The sequence below is a fragment of the Chaetomium tenue genome, assembly GCF_020726465.1.
Source record: "Chaetomium tenue strain MPI-SDFR-AT-0079 chromosome Unknown F5144scaffold_4, whole genome shotgun sequence".
Classification (NCBI taxonomy): domain Eukaryota; kingdom Fungi; phylum Ascomycota; class Sordariomycetes; order Sordariales; family Chaetomiaceae; genus Chaetomium; species Chaetomium tenue.
In genome coordinates, this window is record NW_027117332.1 from 3,562,343 (window position 1) to 3,581,002 (window position 18,660).

The following is an 18,660-nucleotide window of genomic DNA, read 5'->3' on the forward strand; positions in this document are numbered from 1 at the left end:
GCACCCCCATTTCAGTTCAAACGCTCATTTCTCTTTCCCAGTTATTTTTTGATCGCCTATCCCTATGTGTGACATCTCCATCAGGGAATCCATCCGCTGGCTGCCGGACGAGGCCAGCGAGCCCACATCAACCATCGTCTTGACAACACCCAACCGTCGGTTTGTCGATCTTCGTATTCTAAAATCTGACTCTTCGGCCAGTGCCACCGGTGAGTCTGCGGGTTTCCTTGCCTCACCACTGCCCCCATCGCCCCGATGAAGAAAAAACAGGCACGCAATATGCTCATAGCCGTCCCGCCAGACCACGTCACACTCCCGCTCTCCCGCTTGGATTGGGCTATCGCGGGCACCTCGTCATCATCCGTGATCCCGTCGAGGCAAGAGCCAGGAAAAGAGATTAGGCATGGCCAATGGGCCCACTGGATCGACTCACGGGCGGCGGATTGCGACGGCGTTGTGGATGAGGGCGACATGTTTGACGACCCGTCCGATGCCAGCCTGACCCTGGAAACGGGCCGGATGCTGAACCCGGCCACCGGCGTGGAGACGGACTATGAGGAGGTATGGCGGTCCGACCCAATCCAGACGGTGCCTGCACCTGGCGGTGGGCCCGGGGACGGGCAGGTTACTTGCCTCGCATTGCAGATGGAAAGCGTGACGGGGGGCGGCAGTGAGGGGCCAGGAAAAAGAGTCAAGCGGGGGCTGGTAGTCCGATTGGGGCAATACTGCCAGGCATTTGCCCGGGACGGCGACAACATCACTCTGGAAAGGCTCAAGTGGGATGCCGCGCAGCAGTGGTGGGTGACACAAGTCCGGATTGGGGACCAGGAGCTGCCGACGGAGATTGCGACCCATCTCGCCCATGAGACCATGCTCGATGACGAAGTGCGAGTGGGCGGTGCCATTTGGAAAGTGGTCGAGAGGGCCTAGGCGTAGGGCACCTGCAGCTCGTGTTTTGCAGCAGGCCTCAATCCCCGGGAACAACAAACGCTTTCTTCAAATTTTAGTGGCCAAGCTCGGTCCCGTGTTTGTGTGCTTCGGCACGGCCTTGACTCTCGGGCATGAATTGGTAAACCTGCTGTCAAGTCCTGACGAGGTGATGTGCTTTGGAGTCCAAGCTTCCTTTCCGGGCCTTTGATTCCATTCCCAGCCATTCCCAACTCGACTCATCCAACTGTACCCTTGTTCACAAGCAACTAGAAGCAACTCCAAAGCTACCATCACCATGTTGACTCCGGCCCATGCCAAGCTGTGGTTCGACTTCTACCCCATGGGTAACACGCCCGCAGTGTGCCTTACCCAGGGACTTCCACCCGAGAAGAAGGCCGACATGCTGCTGCTTGGATGCGGTGACCCCCGCAGCATCTTGTTCACCACGCACTGCGATGGTAGGCTACCCTGGATAACATGGAATGTCGCAATGCTAATCAGAACCAGTTCCCCGCTCAATGGACATCACTTGTTGCGACGTTGAGACCACAATTCTAGGTTAGAAATCCCTTTGGCGTGACCTGCTGTAGGTCGCCTCTAACATGCCAGCAGCTCGAAACATCATCCTCTTCACCCTCATCCTCGACGACCGAGACGGTCTGAAAAGCAGCGACAACTGGAACATCTTTTACCATCTATTCCTCGACCAAGCCTGCCATGGCCGACTGCTGGGCCACGTCAAAAAGCTACGCGCTTTGGCCTCCACGCTCGATGCCTGGCGTGAAGGTGAATACGGCAAGCTGATTCGGTTTTGTGACGAGGGCACCCTCCGCCGTGTCGCCGAAGCCTTGGCCTTCCACCTCTCCGCGGCGACCGAGAAGCAGCTTTGGATGAAGAGTATGTTCAAGGAAGCCATGGATGCACACAAGCGTGTGGGAAGCAGCGGGTACAAATCCTCGACGGCGGGCGTCCGATCCGCCACGCCTGCTGGCGTAATCCCTACGGTGACCTTGAATCACCTTCACCAACACTTCTGGTGCAACGGTAGCCTCCGCCTGGATTCAGAGACTCAGTCGCAAACCACCTTCGCGAACCCCATGTTTGTGTCGGCAGACGCCACCGTTAAGCTTCACCACGGTGTGGACCCCTTGTTTGGATACCACCTGGCTGCCGCATACATGCCCTTTTCGTCTGACACCTCCTTGCCACAACGTGGCCCAAAACCGGAAGACGTCGTGGCAGCCGCCAAAGTGGAATTCGCCAACTGGAGCAACACGTTCAGGAGTCGGGCACAACACGGCTTGACCCTCCGCTTCTTCTCCGGAGACGCATTGCTCCTCTGCTACACTCTTCAGCATCGACGTGTTACCGGCTCAGCAACGACCGCTTTCCATTACCGGAGTCGCCATGAGACGATGGAACCGCTCGCCCTTGTCCAAGATGACTATGGGGTCAACGGCAACGCCCCAGTTTCTTTCAACGTAATCGATACCTCCGACCTCCTTGATGGCCTCGGCGGGCTGAACCTCCTCGCTGCCACCTCGCCGCTTCTTGACGGCGATGCCTCGTCCACCCTCTACACAGATACCCTCATTCAACATGGCGCCAATTCCCCCAAGAACACCTTGACAACCTCGTTGGCGGCCATCTCGCGACAGCCTCTTTGCTCGTAGGCCTGCTTCCTATCGAGTATTTGACAAATACCGCCTCTTCGTCTGGCGGCGATGAACAATTATATGCTCCCATCCTGGCCCCGCACGTGAAGCTGGAAGACAGCGATAAGGAACCGATGCACGCGAGGATCGCATGGAAGCGCCCGCCATTGAGTCGAGGGGCAGGATGGGACCCTCTGCACATCGACCCCGAAGAACTTGCAGCGCTCCTCTACCAGATTTATGTCGACATGTTTCCGGTCGAGCAGCTGCAAAAGATGCTTGATAAGCCCAGCCTTGAGTGGCTTGAGTACGCTTCAACCATCCGGCACACCCGCCCGGGCTTCTTAGCTTTGGTCGCGCTGGTTAAGGGGCGCGTCGTGACGGACTGGGACAGCGTCATGAAGAGACTATTCGCGCTGGTTATGTCCGACCGCAGCTTGATAATTGGGAACGAATCCTTGCCAGAATTGTTCCTATACATGCACCTTCTGGGTCTTCATTCGATTGGCCCGATGAAGAGCTTCGCCCAACGCCGTGCAACCGACCCAAGGCCCAGCCCCGTTCTGGCAGGGTGGGAGAACATGCCGCCATCTGTTTGCATCACGCTGAAGGTGCCACGGTCGGCACTTCGACCCTTGACAGACCCCCCCGCTCACATTGTAGGAACAACCCCCTTGCAAGTCACGATGTGGAGGTCTCAGGAAAGCCCTCTGCCTTTCGAATACACCTTTGCGGCGTTGCAACTCGGATTCGGCACACTCTCCACCAGCGGGTCGCGCTTCACCGACTCCTTCGCGGTCAACATCAATGAAGATCCACAGGGCTGGCATGGGGATTCTCCCTTGTTTGTCACCTTCAGGGTTCCATCCGACATCATCCTCTTCGAGCCACAGCCCACAGGCATCTACTTGGGCATCCAGGCCACTCCTGATACCGCCCCGATCTTTTTTCATGAATACAAGAGCGTGACGCGTGACATGAGCTTGTTCAAGACGACAGTCGGAGACGCTGGCAACGTGTACATCACCAGGGAACTCCCCAACCTAGCAAAGGCGATGGTGATCCCGGGTTTTGCAGAGGACACCTTCACTGCTCAGGGTCAAGGCAACTCGGGCATCACGACAACCACGACGGCCTGCACCGACCACGCAACCTCCAAGGTCACGTCTCTCTCCGTGCGCACCAACCTCCTCTCCGGCAACCTGCGCGCCGCCCTCACTAACGGCGCCGCCGTCCAAACCACCCCAGCCTCTCCGTGCGCCTTCACCGTCACGATTGGCACAACACACCTCACCGTCACCTTCCCCTTCCCAGTCCTCGCCAACACGGTCAAAACCCTTATCGCGCGCGCCTCCGGCTACATCGAACTCCGCGCCACCATCCTCTCCGACCCCGCCGCCCACCCCTCCGCAACCTTTACCGCCCCGCTCTCCTTCCCCCCAGCCCCTATCACCACCACCACCACCAACCCCCAAAACAACCCCAAACAGCCCCCCACCCCCATCTGCTACACAACCCCCTACACCACCCTCTCCACCCACCCCCGCCTGCTCCTCCCCCCCCTCCCCAACAACTACACCACCACCGCCCCTAACACCACCACCACCAACCCCAACGCCCTTTCCTTCCTAAACCGCCACACCTCCCAGCTCTTCTCCCCCCGCGAATTCCCCCTGCGGCCCACCCTCTCCGACCTTCCCCCAACAACGACAACAGCGACAGCAGCCTCTCCACAGGTACGCGCCCGCGTCGCGCTCAAGGAGTCGCTGTGCGTGTTGTTCGCGCGAATGGCGGGGTTGTCGACTGTGCCGGCCAAGGTTCGGGAGGTCGTCGGGGTTTGCGTGAGCGGTGGCGGGTTGGGTAGCGGTGGTGGTGTTGGTGGTGAAGGGAGGAGCGAGCGGCTCTTTGCGCTGCACGACCAGGCGGGGTCGGTGGATGGGAGTGTGATGGTGTTTGTGTCGGCGCTGCGGCTGGATTGGGTGCAGCGCGCGGTGGTGTTGGATTGTGCGGTCATGGTGATGACGGGGCCGGTGTTTCGGCGGTTGGGGGGGTATGAGGGGCGGCTGGTGGAGGCGGCGTGCGGGAAGGTGGTGGAGGTGATGGTGGATGCGGAGGAGATGGGGTTGTGGAGGGAGGTGCTGCCCGCGTGGGTTGAGCGTTGCCGCGGGGGGATGTGGGAACATAAGGAGGGGTGTGTGTACTATCATGTGGCAGAGGGCGTGTGGAGGGCGCCGGTGTCGGGCGAGATGGGGGGGGAGGTGGTTTGCGGGTGTGGCAAGGGGGTGTTCCCGGACGGTTGGGGGGCGGATGTGCCCGCGTGGGAGTTGTTCAGGCCGCATTGTGTCCGGGCGGCCATCCCCGCGCTGTTTGCGAGCGCGCTGGCCGAGGATGTGATTCCTAACTTTAGGGATCTGGCGTCGGCTCGGGAGGAGCAAGAGACAAGGGATGGTGTTTCCGTTTCTGCGTGTCGGAACTGTGGGGCCGAAAAGTCAGAAGACGGCAAAGATCTGAAGAGCTGTGGCAAGTGCCTGAACGTCAAGTACTGTGGCCAGCCATGCCAGCTGGCGGACTGGAAGCGCCATAAGCAAGAGTGCACTCCCAAGAAGTAGGACAGATTTGGATGGGAGATGTGTGGTTATCGAGTCTTAGAACTACTGACTTGCTAATGCTAAGAAAATGGACCTTGACTCCTCCCAGCAACCGCCAGAGTATCAAGGCCATGACCTTGAGATCTCTTGGAAGCCTCGTCCATCGCGCCCTTCAATCACGAAGAAGCACGCTAGGTTAATCAAGTTTCCCGTTTGAGAAAATGCTGAATTATTCCACCCAAGAGATGAACAAGCGACTTGTCTTCGTTAGTTGCTTGGCAGGGTCGGTTAGGGCTGATCCCGAAACCGAAATTCTCACGTCAGCGTGCCGGAGATGGCTTCCGTCAATGACTCGGGGGCCATAGGTTCTTCTCGAATCTCGACCCAAGAGCCATCTGTTTCCTGACCCATCATAGCCACGAGTCATAGCATGTCATGGTCCGGCTTCCCGGACGTTGTTCGCCGTCGACGAGCTTGCCACGGGAACGCCTTGGCAAAACTGACTTTTTGCTCCCAGCGTTTGGTACCCCCTGCTAACGAAAAAGAGCCAGCCGAAGCGGGAGTGGGTCGCGGAGAAGGGGGCAGGGACACGGGGGTTGAATTGCACGAGGCTGGCGGCTAAGGACGGCTGTGGCTGAATTTTGCCCAATTTTGTTGAAAGTTCTTTATGTTGCGTTACCTAGAAGGCAATGCCTGGTGAAAATACCTTGATCCTGATCCCGATTATCCCCTGAAACGTGGCAGTCGACCGAGATCGCGTCGCACAGCCGCGATCCCAACCACGGAGGAAGGTCGAGGGCGGTTAACTGGCAAATCACAGCCCAGACAACAGACGAGACCAAGCGGCACGTTTGCAAGGGGCCCTTGAATCTATGTGCCAAGACCTCAGCTGCATGCTAGCCCCGACGTCCTGTCCCAACTCGACATAGCTGGAAAACGGGCGGGAGCCAAGCGCCCCAGACCCGGCCAGGGGTGCCCAGTCGAGGAAAAACGTTGTCAGGCTTCAGGGCTACCTGGTAGTTAGTCTCGTCCCATGAAAAGGCGGGAGCTGTCCCCAGCGGGTGCCCAGTTGCGGGATCTTCCAGTCTTATCACGTTGCTTTCCTTACATGTAACCCCTGAGTGACTACGACAGCCACCAATCGTGACAAGAAAGAACCTGGAAGAGCATGGCATTCACCGACAGAGATCGGACTATTCTCGGTCCTCTCACGACCATCTTCACGCCGCCAGCATCCTGCACCATCGCCGTTGGACTGTGCAAAACATGCGATGTCGCCTGGTGGGGCCAGACCTGTGGAGGAGGAGGAGAAGAGGACAACACGAGCTGCTGGCCGACAACCACCGAGGGGGTGCCCGAACCGACGAAGCTACCGTTGTACGGGTGGGGGTTTTACTCCCCAGGGTTGGAATGCCCGGTAGGATACACGTCGGCCTGCTCGGCGGTCGAGGGCGTGACATCCCAATGGAAGCATCAGTTCCAAATGGAACCCGAAGAGACGTTTGTCGGCTGCTGCCCAGAGGGCTTCAAGTGTGACAACCTCCAGGGCCAGACGTGCCTCATGCGGGCCAAGTCCACCGAGATACCGACAGTCTCCTGCGAGGACGGCGCCAGCAACAACTTTGGCTTCACGACGCTCCCCAACGCGGCGGTCACCACCATGAACCTGTACGCGCCCATGATCCAGCTCGCCTGGAAGGCTTCCGACCGGCCCCAAACATCCACCCTCAGCAGCAGCGGCACCACCTCCGCGCCGACAACCACCGCGCCCAGCTCAACATCCGCCGCCGACCCCAACTCCCCCGCCATCTCCGAACCCCCCCTCTCCACAGGCGCCATCGCCGGCATCGCCATCGGCGGAGCCGCACTCTTCCTCCTCACCCTCGCAGCCGCCATCTTCATCTGGCGGCGACGACGACGACACCCCAACAACACCTACCACCTCGGCCCCGGCTACCCCCCCTCCGGCGGGTCCAACGCGCCCTCCTACTCCGCCCTCCGAGCAGGGTCCCCAGGCATGGAGGACACCAAGCACTACTACACGGGCGGGGCGATGGAGATGGCGCCGGGCCACGGGCGAGCCGAGGCGCCGAGCGAGGGGTGCACACCCGTGGAGGCGCCGACGGAGGGGCATATGCGGGTCGAGATGGCCGCGGATCGGCTCGCGTCGCCGTCGGCGTCGCCGCTGGTGGAGGCGCCGGGGCAGGGCTATGATGGGGCGGGGGTGTACGCGGCGCATCCGAGGCAGGTGGTCATTCGGGGGGAGGGCGATCTGTCGCCGCCGCCGGGGTATTTTCAGCAGCCGCTTGGGGCGGTGGAGATGCCGGAGCGGAGGTATCAGTAGGGTGGTGTTTTCTTTTCTGTGGCTGGGAAGGGGTTAGTATGCTCGTATGTTAGTGGCTTAAGCATGGCGTGGAGTAGGGGGGCAGCGATGTGTTAGGGATAGAGGCGTATAGGGGCTCTTTTCAGTGTTTACCTCGTTGTATTATGTGTATATCATCAGTTTAGTTGTTGAGTACTCTCTCACATTCCATGATAATAATACTCCTTAAAGATCTCATCACCACATCCGTCCACTCAGTGAACCATGTTTGGGTTCGATCCCAGGGGTTCATGACCAAGAAACCCTAACCCTGAATTTGGTCCATCCTGGCTTGAGACCGGGGCGTTGCGGTCATGAATTGGCGCCTTGCGTGCTATAACTGCACTTGCTGATCACAAAAGTGTATCGGGATGTAGGAAGTGTAGTGCGGTTTTCCTAGGAATCGATTTGAGACAACGCCGGCTGTCAGCATCCGGGTGTGCCGGGCTACCTAGGAATGGAATTGTTGCGAATCCGATCCATTTTTGGTCGGGTTTTGGTTCAAGGCAATGTGATCGGCAGCTCGGCACACAGCCTCAATCAGAATCAGGGTGAACTGTCCAACTTGCTTGCAGATTTTCCATTTTCAGCATCAACTCAAATCCCACTGATAATTTGATCGTTCTGGCTTGTCCCGCACATCGTTGTCTCTCCCTGCCCCATCAACCATTGCAATTTATTTAACTACCTTACACTGGGAGCCAAGACTGACCGAACGCTAAAGCACACGCTGTCTTGTGGGCCCTGGCTATCGGCGGCGTCATTTGCCCCAGTCGTTATCGTAGGGCTGGCAATCAACCCCTGTGCCAGCTTTCGTCATCGACCTGTGCCAACATTTCGACCACTTCTCTGGGATTCTGGCGGGCCCAGATACCACCGGTCCCGGATCGGATTTACACCCAAGGTCCTTCACCATGTCTTGGGAGTTGACCCGTCGTCGCTGGCTTCGAACGCTCAACAGCAGATTCATTTATGGCCGAATCGTGAGTCTTCCCCTCTTCGCTTTCGTCCCGCCGCATGGGCCGGTCGCGTGCCGCTCTTCCAGAGGTTCCTGGCTTCAACTTCCATCCCAAGTTCCATCGTTTTCCGCCAGCCCTCGGACCGTCACTCATTGCTGCAGCAAGTGCTAACGGAAATGCGTCAACTCCCAGCCGCTATTGCACGCCATCATCTTCTTCATCGAGATGGCCCTCTTCGCCCGGCTCACCAGCCGGTTCAACTCGTACTACGATGAGCGACCTCGTACGTCCCGTCCCCAACCCCCAACACTGCCGACCGCCCAAACGCCGACCTCCATAACCCAACGACATACTGACGATACATAAACCACAGTGCTCACCATGATGGTGACCAACTCGATCCTCGGTGGTGTCGCCGACACCGTTGCGCAGACCATCACATCGATCCGGGAGCGCGCGGTGCGCAAACACCCGAACGGCCGCCTCAGCCCCCGCGACGATGCCCTTGCCATCGAGATCCACGAGCTCGACCGCAAGAACCCCTTCAGCGACCGGGAGCTAATCCCCGAGTCGAAGATCCTACCGCCGCCCTTCGACTTCGAACGCCTGACCCGCTTCATGGCTTACGGTTTCTGCATGGCGCCGATCCAGTTCCGCTGGTTCAAGTTCCTCGAGCGCGCCTTCCCCATCACTAAGACGGCCGCTTTCATGCCGGCCATGAAGCGAGTGGCGTTTGACCAGCTAATCTTTGCGCCGTTCGGCGTCGCCGCCTTCTTCACGGCCATGACTATCGCCGAGGGCGGGGGGAAGAGGGCCGTGTACCAGAAGATGCGTGACATGTATGTGCCGACGCTCAAGGCAAACTATGCCCTCTGGCCTGCCGTGCAGGTCATCAACTTCCGGCTTATGCCGGTCCAGTTCCAGCTGGTGAGTTGCTCCCGAAATAAAAGCGGTTCTGCTTCTGTGGACTTCCGCTAACGACGAACCGTGTTCTAGCCCTTCGTATCGACGGTTGGGATTGCTTGGACCGCATACCTCTCACTTTCCAACGCGGCTGAGAATGCGGTGGAGAATCGCGTCCCTGAACGATCCGACATTCGCCTGCCATAAGTCGTCGGCTCAAGGAAATTGCAATTTGTGGCTACCATACGATGGTGAGGGTTGATACGATAACGGGGGAGCGTTGAAAATCTGGCTTGCACTATCCAGCGCCATGGTTGGTACAGTCCTGTTGATCCATTATTTCATTCTGTTCCGTCCTTCTTTGGGTTTAGAAATTGCAACGCATTGGAGCTCGGGTTGCGTGCCAGTCACTAGGGCGAATGGAGTTGGGCAGGTCCTCGTTTATTTTCGTTCCTCTCCGAGGACTCTCTGTAACGATATATGAAAGAAAACCGTCTCGGACTTTGACATGTCGAGTTTGCTTCCGGTTCTCCAGGTCCCCAGTTCCCCTGTTCATCAAGTGTCTTGTGCAGACAGAGAGATCTTCCTCCAATGACTTAGCACAAGGTTGCCCATGGCATGGGTAGAGTTTCGCAATACGGGGGAATGGTTCAGAGGGTGCGATTTCGGTCGCGTCCTGGAATTAGCGCGTCGTAACATTCATCCAAGCTCGGTTCTCCTTTTTGTTGAGACGAGACCAGATAGCCGAAAATCGGAGCTGATTCACACAGCTTGTATTTGCCAAGCCGACGTCGATGGTTAGAGCTTCTGGGCCGCATCTGATAACCATTGAGGACTGGTAAGCAGGTAGGCAATCATCACTTGTATCTTCTGCCTATGGGGGAAGAGATAGCAACACATTCCCAATTCTTTGGTTCCAGATTACCGAACCGTTCGCGTCATCATCGAAAGAGCAAGCTCCGGGATCAGCCAACCATCGTCCGACGTCACGGCTTGACAGCGACCCCACCACCTTTTATTACCCCTCTACCCCTCCATTCCGACAGGGTCAGCTCAGCTTCGCTCGATGCTGCGTCTTTTTACCTGCCATCAGACCGGAAAAATACGATAAGCTTGTCTCCAATCCCCAATTGTCACCCAAGAGCTTCTTATTGTCGCCAATTGCTGCAAATCTACCAAGATGTCTCTGGCCAACAAGCTCTCGATCGAGGATGTCGACCTCAAGGGCAAGCGGGTCCTGATCCGCGTACGTTCCGATAACCCCCACGATATTTCTGTTTTGCGAGACCATGCCCCAAGCTAACAGCGGCTCCATCACAGGTCGACTTCAACGTCCCCCTCGACGCCGACAAGAACGTCACCAACCCCCAGCGCATCGCCGGTGCCGTCCCCACTATCAAGTACGCGGTCGACAATGGCGCCAAGGCCGTTGTCCTCATGTCCCACCTCGGTCGCCCTGACGGCAAGGTCAACCCTAAGTACTCGCTGAAGCCTGTCGTGCCCGAGCTCGAGAAGCTGCTGGGCAAGAGCGTGACCATCGCCCCTGACTGCGTCGGCGCTGAGGTCGAGGACATTGTCAACAAGGCCGACAACGGCGACGTGGTGCTGCTCGAGAACCTGCGCTTCCACATCGAGGAGGAGGGCAAGGGCACCGATGCCGAGGGCAACAAGATCAAGGCAGACAAGGCCAAGGTGGAGGAGTTCCGCAAGGGGCTGACCAAGCTTGGTGATATTTACATCAGTGCGTTTCCATCGCCCCGCACAACCAACTCAGCCTCCGTTACTGACAACTCACAGACGATGCTTTCGGCACCGCCCACCGCGCCCACTCCTCCATGGTCGGCGTGGACCTCCCCCAAAAGGCGGCCGGCTTCCTCATGAAGAAGGAGCTCGACTACTTCGCCAAGGCGCTGGAGTCGCCCAAGCGGCCCTTCCTCGCCATCCTCGGCGGCGCCAAGGTGTCGGACAAGATCCAGCTGATCGACAACCTGCTGGACAAGGTCAACACGCTCATCATCTGCGGCGGCATGGCCTTCACCTTCAAGAAGACGCTCGACAACATGTCGATCGGCACCTCGCTCTTCGACGAGGCCGGCTCCAAGACGGTCGGCGACCTCAAGGCCAAGGCCGCCAAGAACGGCGTCAAGCTCGTCCTCCCCGTCGACTACATCACCGCCGACAAGTTCGCCCCGGACGCCAACACCGGCACCGCCACCGACGCCTCGGGCATCCCCGACGGCTGGATGGGCCTCGACTGCGGCGAGGAGTCGGTCAAGTTGTACAAGGCCGCCATCGACGAGGCCCAGACCATCCTCTGGAACGGCCCGGCCGGCGTATTCGAGTTCGAGAAGTTCGCCAACGGCACCAAGGCCACCCTGGACGCGGCCGTCGCGGCGGCCGAGAGCGGCAAGATCGTCATCATTGGTGGTGGTGACACCGCCACTGTTGCGGCCAAGTATGGTGTGGAGAAGAAGCTCAGCCATGTGTCGACTGGCGGTGGCGCCAGCTTGGAGCTGCTCGAGGGCAAGGAGCTGCCGGGTGTTGTCGCGCTGAGCGAGCGGAAGTAGGTTGCTGTCACGTTTGGGCAGGAAGTTGCGCGGCCACAGTAACAGAATTAGGCGGGCGATGCTGTGAATATCAGCCTTGTTTGTGATAAGCCGTTAGTGGCAGACATTTGGAGCAATTGTCATGATATCTGAATAATGGGCCCGGGCCTCTTGCTTGAATGGTAGAGCTTCTATTGTTTCAACCGCTGCATACTGGGGTTCATGCCAGTGACCCTATCTTCGCCGTCTTGGGAGTTACGGTCGGTTAATACTCCCCCGATCACACAGCCGCAACTATATCACTATGCACGGGCTGCCGTGTGACAACGGGCCGGTTGAGGATACAACATGAAGTGCTACCATGTCCCCATGTACGTATTCCGCCCTCGCAAAGTACCGGAATCACCGCTTCTTGGACGCCTCCACCTTCCTCAGCTCCTCCCTGTACAACCCGTTAGTACGGCGTCCCCAAATCGAGGGAATGACAATACGGGGGGATAAGTGAAGCCAAAATATAAACGTACTTGAGCTGCGCCGAAAAGTCATCGCTCGTGTCGTCGTCGTCCCACGACTCCTCCCACAGGCGCTGCGGTGCGCCGCTACCGCTCGCAGCCTCTGTGTCCTCCTGCTCCCAGTCTGTTTTTAATCATCGGTCAGCATGTGCCGGTCTAGTACAGCAGCCCCTAGCCTGTTGTTGTTGTCACGCACCATCAACGGGGAAGTCCTCAAACTCGTCGTCTTCCTCCAGCGGGGCCGGCTTCTGCTCCGCGGCCGGTTGCTGCTCGGCCTGGGTCGCGGTCGCGGCCTTGTCGTCCTTCTTGGTGGTGGTTTGCGAGGACGTCATTGTGGATGGGGTTTGGAGTTGTTTGGTTCGGTGGTGGTGGTGGTGGTAGCTGTTAAAAAGGCGAGAGGTTCAAGACCTAGCCAAGCAAGCTCAGGGAATGTCGTGGAAGGTGGCCGAGTGCGGCGTCAGATTGGTCAGGAGTTGAGAGGTGGGTGGTCAACTTTGTGCGGTATCGGCGGTTTCGAAGAGCGGACGTTCGATGTTATTGATGTCTCGAAGGTAGGTCGGTATGGGGCGCTCGATTGTGTTGATGGTGGTTTGGGTTTGGTTCGCTCCAGGTTGACAAGGCGGGACGCAGCTCGCACCATCGGCAAGTGCTTGCACAGACCCGGCTAGTGGGGCAACAGCGATCACGGTTGGGTGCACGGGCCTTTCATCTGCGGCTGGCTGTTCCACCCGCCACATCTCCGATCCCAGCTGGGCACAACCTTTTTTTATGTTTGGCCGATCTCGAACTCGAGCCCTTTCGAGTTACAATCACTGAGTGCCATTTTCGAACGTAAAAATCAACTGCCAACACAAGTCCTCTTCTTTTCTAGAACTCGAGACATGTTTACGGGAACTGTGATACTCTCACAGCCACCTTTCTTACCCGTTCCAGCGGTGTCGGGTCTTCCAGAAATGGCAACGTGCACAAGGCTTCGGACTTCCCATATGCACGCCCGCCAAGGAACAATTGGAAAGCTTGGTTGATGTCACTTCCTCCACATTCATTTCTTTCATGTACACTTGGAATTGGCGAACAAGCCAATAAGCACTCCGGCTGGAAAGGGAAGACAAAGCCGATAAATGCATTTCCGCCATCTTCATCGTAACCGGTAAGCGGGGCATTGGCCCGGCTGGATCTCCAGCTTCACATTCATGGTGGGGTTGCTCGTGTCGTCGTCAGCTTTCGCTTGCAGGATTGAGGCGTTGGGACAAGGGTAGGGCTGTTGCGACGACCGAAGCCAGCCTCCAACAACAGGGTTGCTCGAGTTGTTCTAGCCTCTGGCAACCAACCCGGCGAAGCCGGCCTGCATTTAGCGATATTTATTGCCTCCGAACCTCCGTCGCTGACGGGTCATCCGATCCTTCCTTTTCTCCATTCATCCTCTTCATGCCCTTCAAAACCGCTATCCACTCCCCGCTTGCCCTTCCTCGCCACCCTCCTTGACCCGACCCGACATCCTGCCTGACCAAACGAACACCGACCCGAAGGCACGATGTCGGCTCTCCGCTCGTGGTTTCGCGGCCCATCCGCTCCGGCGAGTTCCAAATCCTCCTCGAAGGGCTCGACGCCCGGCCTAAGCCCGACCGATAGCACGTCGACTCTCGCCGGCAAAGCGAAGCCCGCAATCTCCCCCGCGGAGCAAGAGGCCCGCGACATGGAAGATGCGATTGCCGCCGCCGGTCTGATCATGAATGACGACATCGACGGCGCGGAAGCGCGGCTGCGTTTGCGAGAGGACGCTTCCACCTTTCACCAACTGGGGCTGGGCGTTACGAGCTTCATGAGGAGTATCCTCGGGTTCGAGAAAGAAATAATGACCGAGGCGGCGAATCGGTTAAACGAGACGGAGAATAGGGCATGGAATGACATCAAGAAGGCACAGAAAGAGGCGGAGAAGGTGAGCAATGGGTCTGCCGGTGGCACAGGGTACTGGTACTCCAAACCGGCGGCAGTCGAGCCTACTGCCGCGGGAAATGGAGGCCGGAGCAAAATATACCCCCCGGGCTCCGAGTTTGCCCTTGTTAATGCCGAGGCGCAACTCATGAACGCTGTGGTAGGCGTGATGCACGAGAGCTTGACCGAGGCCATCAAGGGCTTTTACAAGTTGCGCAAAGCGTATGTTACGTTGGACGGCATCATGGAAGCCGAGGCTCGTTATTTGACCTCCATTGGGCAGGGAGAGGTGAAGAAGGCCGCTTCGGTGAAAGCCGCTTCGGTAAAGAGAGCCAGCTTTTCAGAAGACCCCATGCCTGGGACTTTTGACGAATCCGAGTTCTCTTACCTCGACGACGAGACACAACCGCCCGTAGTCAAGGACAGCGGCAATCAATCACCCGTGGAAACGGCGAAGGGCGGAGCGCAGACTGCTGGTGAGCCGATCGCCGTCAACCAAGATACGACGGCCCTTGACGAGAAATTGAGCCGGGTTGCGATCAGCGAGGACTCTCAACCCACCGATCAGCCGCGTCCGGCTCCCAAAGAGCGCCCCGGAGACGGGACACAAACTCTCGGCAGCTTCGCGCTAGAGCTGCTGAACACATCCGGTCCCGACAAGGCTCTGTTCAACTCCACCGTCGATGTTTTCGTTCACAGCGGCGCCAGCATGTGCTTCGGCATCCTCCTGCTTCTCCTTTCCATGGTGCCGCCGGCCTTCTCACGCCTCCTTTACGTCATTGGCTTCAAGGGCGACCGCGATAGAGGCTTGAAGCTCCTCTGGCAGGCCACCAAGTTCCCCAACATCAACGGGGCGATGGCGGCCCTCGTACTCCTCAACTACTACAACACCTTCCTCGGCATGGCCGACATCCTCCCACCTGAGCACGGCCCCGACAGCCCCACGTCCCCGGGCTTTACCGACACCGACGGCAACAAAGACGAGGTCGAAACCGTCAGCTACCCCAAGGAGAAGTGCACGGCGCTGCTCGCGACGATGCGCGAGCGGTACCCGGACTCGCGGCTGTGGCGGCTGGAGGAGGCGCGGGTGCTGGCCAACTCGCGGCGGCTGGACGAGGCGATCGCGCGGCTCGAGGGCAACACGGACAGCAAGATGCGGCAGATCACGGCGCTCAACAACTTCGAGCTGAGCATGAGCTCCATGTACGTGCTGGACTGGCCCGCCATGCGCGACAACTTCCTGCGCTGCGTCGAGCTCAACAGCTGGAGCCACGCGCTGTACTACTTTATCGCGGGCTGTGCGGAGATTGAGCTGTACCGGGATGCTTTCCACGCGGCGGCGGTGTTGGGGGATGATGACATGGAGAAGGGGTTTCTCCTGACCGAGGCGCAGAAGTACAAAAGAACGGCCGAGGAGTTCCTGCGCAAGGCGCCCACCGTGGCGGGCAAGAAGCGGTTCATGGCACGGCAGCTGCCGTTTGAGGTGTTTGTGAGCCGCAAGCTGCAGAAGTGGGAGGAGCGCGCAAAGACGGTCGGGGTGGATCTCGCCGATGCTGTGGCTGTCAGCCCGGCGGTGGAGATGATTTATCTGTGGAACGGCAGCAAGCGGATGGGGCCCAAGTACCTGGAAAAGGCGCGGACCCTGCTGGTGTGGGAGCGGTGCACGGCGCCGGCTGAGAAGCTTGCCAAGATCAAGGAGGAGAAGGACGAGCTTGCCATTGCCCAGCTGACGGAGTCGGCGCTGTTGCGGCAGCTGGGCAGGGGTGTCGAGGCGAAAGCCTTGGTCGAGCCCCTGCTGGCGATGGACAGGTATGATCCTCGAATCTCGTTTATTTCCATGCTTTCCGATGCTGACTAGCGGAATCGTAGAACCGTCTTCAAAGGTCCCACGAGGGATGATTACTGCCGGGCTGCCGCCGACTACGAAATGGCCGCGGTGGCGTGGATGGCGGTGTGGGACGCCAACTCATGGCCGAAGGGCACCGCAGAAGAGGTCCAGGCGTTCCAACGCCAGCAAGTGGATGAGTGTTGCCAGTATTTGGATAAGGTTTCCAAATCGGAAGGGTTCGTACTGGATGCCCGGTTTGGGATGAGGGTCAAAGCCGGTATGGAGACGGTCGAGTGGTTGCGGGCGAAGAAGGGGTGGGCGTAAGGCTGTCTTCTGGCTTCCCTTTGGGCGTCTTACACGGCGTACTGAGACTTAGGATACACTTGGAGAATAAGGTTTCGGCGGGAATAGACTATGCCGGCATATCTTACTCGGAAGGCATTTAACTAGACACAATGTCGGGTTTAGGGGTCGTAAATTCACTAACACATCACATCAAGCTAACCGCAACACAATCCACATCCAGATCCATTCCTCATCCACAACATAACCCCCCAATTCACTCCCCTCTCTTCCCCTTCCGCCTCCCACTCCCTTTTCTCCACCCCTCCACCCCATCCCTCACCGCATCCCCCATCTCCCCCGCCTTCCTCGCCCCCCGTTCCTGCACCCTATGCTTCTCCGCCTCGTCCCTCAAATCCGCCATCACATCCCCCCCCAAACTCGTCCCATGCACCCAATCCAACACCCCCCACCCCCCAAAATTCCCCACCCTCCCACCACCACCACCTCGCCCCGAACTGCCCGCCCCCCGAAAATGCACCGCCGCCCTCCTCGCCATCCCCCCCAGCAAAATCCCCGGCACCACCGAATACCCGGACAGCGTGAGCGTCTCCTCGAGCGTGGCCAGCCCCGCGAACAGCAGGAAGGTCAGCAGGTGCAGACCGTGGGCGTGCAGGGCTAGTGCGGGTAGGTAGAGTGGGAGGAAGCGGTGTAGCAGATAGGGGAGGGGGTGGTCGGTTTTGAGGGCGAGGGCGAAGGGGGGGGCGGCGCGGGAATGGGCGTGCTTCGTGTGGAGGGTGGTGAGGGTGCGGGTTGGGGCGGGGGGGTTGGTTTTTTTGGTAAGTTTGAGTTTGGGGGTGGCGGATTTGGAGGTGAGGGTCAGAGTGGGTGGGGGGTGGCCGTGGAGGAGGTAGCGGTGGGTGTAGTAGGTGAGGATTTCGCGGCCGGTGAAGAGGAGGGCGATGTGTTTGATCATTTGCCAGGGGAGGGGGAGGGTGGTTGTGGTGCGGAAAACGGGGGTTTTGAGGAGGGTTGCGAGGCCGAAGGAGATGCCCGCCTCGGCTGCGGTTTCGAGAGCCAGGTTGAGCAAAGCCAGGCCCGTCAGTCGGGCGAGGGATTGTGCATCGCGCGGTGGGAGGGCCGATGCCCCATTGTATTTGATGTTTTCTGCTAACGACGGCAGAAGCGTGTCAAATGCGAGGAAAAGGAGAGACGGTAAGAGCCAGAAGGCTATGCGCAATGCCATGATGCCCAGTATCTCAATTTGAAGAGGAGAGTGGGTGAGCACCAATGTCGACCACGTCATGTAAAAGAAGAGGAGGTTGAGCGAGGTAGACCACGATGTGAGCGAGGTCGAGAAGAAGTAGGACGCAACGGGGAGAGATAAGAGTATGTCCATGGTGTTGTTGTTGATACCGGGCTGTTGATAACTTGGTTCTTTCTCCCTTCTAGTTTCTTGGCGGAGTTAAGTGATCGAGTTATGGACTCCGAGGACTGAGACGCGGGTTGGATTTATGAAGTTCAGAGTTCCAAAGCCTACCAGCTCCGTGAGAGCCTCTTGGAATTAACTTGTTGTGCTATGTTTTGCATCGTTCTGTTGTGTTCAACTTGTTCCTGATCCGCCGCTCAACGGCCATAATATCCAAGTTGTGAAAAGATGGAATATGACGTCAGTCAAGCTTCAGACGACCTTGGCTTTTTTTAAAGGCGGTCTGCACCGGCAATAACCTTTCGAACTGGCGGGAGGATAAATTGATAAATTGGCAAATAAGACTGGAGGAGCAACAATCAAGGTTGTGATTGGCGCCCCTTGATCTCAGCTGAGGGCAACTCCCGGCCAAGCATACGCGGTCGGTGTGGTTTTGAGCCCCTCGTTCCCTGCGTTCCCTCTCCCTTGGGTCGAATGGAAGAATAAGCCGGCTCCTCTGCCCGCTGGTTCGTGGAACCCCCACCCTTGGAAAGGCAAGGGAAGGGGCCCGGCCCACTGATCCAAACTTCCGGATGACAGGTCGGGAAATTGCATGTGAGGAGCCGAGTCTTACTCAAATGTCGCTTTTGATCAGGCAGAGCAGTCGCATCACGGCTCTGTATGTGTATATATCATGTCTGGTCAATTCGAGGGCAGCTTGATCATAAGTCGGAGCATTTCTTGCCCCTTGC

At 58.3% G+C, this 18,660-nt stretch overlaps 8 protein-coding genes across 8 annotated transcripts; 6 read left to right on the top strand and 2 right to left on the bottom strand.

Annotated features, from left to right (window-relative positions):
* Positions 1-64: 64 nt before the first annotated feature.
* On the top strand, positions 65-930 carry F5144DRAFT_593212 (uncharacterized protein; the record flags this gene model as incomplete). Its single annotated transcript, XM_066790436.1, has 2 exons — positions 65-209; positions 290-930. The coding sequence occupies 2 exons, from the start codon at positions 65-67 to the stop codon at positions 928-930; spliced, it is 786 nt and encodes a 261-aa protein (XP_066643582.1).
* Positions 931-1,097: 167 nt separating this feature from the next.
* F5144DRAFT_650490 (uncharacterized protein) lies at positions 1,098-5,194 on the top strand (the record flags this gene model as incomplete). The annotated part of the gene is made up of 4 exons (XM_066793000.1): positions 1,098-1,388; positions 1,438-1,488; positions 1,543-2,599; positions 2,707-5,194. Exons 1-4 carry the CDS (start codon positions 1,226-1,228, stop codon positions 5,192-5,194), a joined length of 3,759 nt encoding a protein of 1,252 aa, XP_066643583.1. The 5' UTR covers positions 1,098-1,225.
* A 1,147-nt stretch (positions 5,195-6,341) lies between these two features.
* On the top strand, positions 6,342-7,517 carry F5144DRAFT_603189 (uncharacterized protein; the record flags this gene model as incomplete). Its single annotated transcript, XM_066791267.1, has 1 exon — positions 6,342-7,517. The coding sequence occupies one exon, from the start codon at positions 6,342-6,344 to the stop codon at positions 7,515-7,517; it is 1,176 nt and encodes a 391-aa protein (XP_066643584.1).
* Positions 7,518-8,449: 932 nt separating this feature from the next.
* On the top strand, positions 8,450-9,604 carry F5144DRAFT_489092 (uncharacterized protein; the record flags this gene model as incomplete). The annotated part of the gene is made up of 4 exons (XM_066785703.1): positions 8,450-8,518; positions 8,687-8,777; positions 8,868-9,421; positions 9,491-9,604. 4 exons carry the CDS (start codon positions 8,450-8,452, stop codon positions 9,602-9,604), a joined length of 828 nt encoding a protein of 275 aa, XP_066643585.1.
* An 843-nt stretch (positions 9,605-10,447) lies between these two features.
* On the top strand, positions 10,448-12,115 carry F5144DRAFT_574093 (phosphoglycerate kinase). Its single transcript, XM_066788993.1, has 3 exons — positions 10,448-10,643; positions 10,718-11,138; positions 11,195-12,115. The coding sequence occupies exons 1-3, from the start codon at positions 10,578-10,580 to the stop codon at positions 11,962-11,964; spliced, it is 1,257 nt and encodes a 418-aa protein (XP_066643586.1). The 5' UTR covers positions 10,448-10,577; the 3' UTR covers positions 11,965-12,115.
* F5144DRAFT_574095 (DSS1/SEM1 family-domain-containing protein) lies at positions 12,116-13,272 on the bottom strand. The gene is made up of 3 exons (XM_066788994.1): positions 12,652-13,272; positions 12,468-12,579; positions 12,116-12,385 (listed from the first exon to the last, which is right to left on the bottom strand). Exons 1-3 carry the CDS (start codon positions 12,785-12,787, stop codon positions 12,346-12,348), a joined length of 288 nt encoding a protein of 95 aa, XP_066643587.1. The 5' UTR covers positions 12,788-13,272; the 3' UTR covers positions 12,116-12,345.
* A 228-nt stretch (positions 13,273-13,500) lies between these two features.
* Positions 13,501-16,628, top strand: F5144DRAFT_252021 (mitochondrial outer membrane protein IML2). The gene is made up of 2 exons (XM_066783455.1): positions 13,501-16,199; positions 16,260-16,628. Exons 1-2 carry the CDS (start codon positions 13,990-13,992, stop codon positions 16,540-16,542), a joined length of 2,493 nt encoding a protein of 830 aa, XP_066643588.1. The 5' UTR covers positions 13,501-13,989; the 3' UTR covers positions 16,543-16,628.
* On the bottom strand, positions 16,461-18,251 carry F5144DRAFT_650500 (uncharacterized protein). Its single transcript, XM_066793001.1, has one exon. The coding sequence runs from the start codon at positions 17,897-17,899 to the stop codon at positions 16,778-16,780; it is 1,122 nt and encodes a 373-aa protein (XP_066643589.1). The 5' UTR covers positions 17,900-18,251; the 3' UTR covers positions 16,461-16,777.
* Positions 18,252-18,660: the final 409 nt, after the last annotated feature.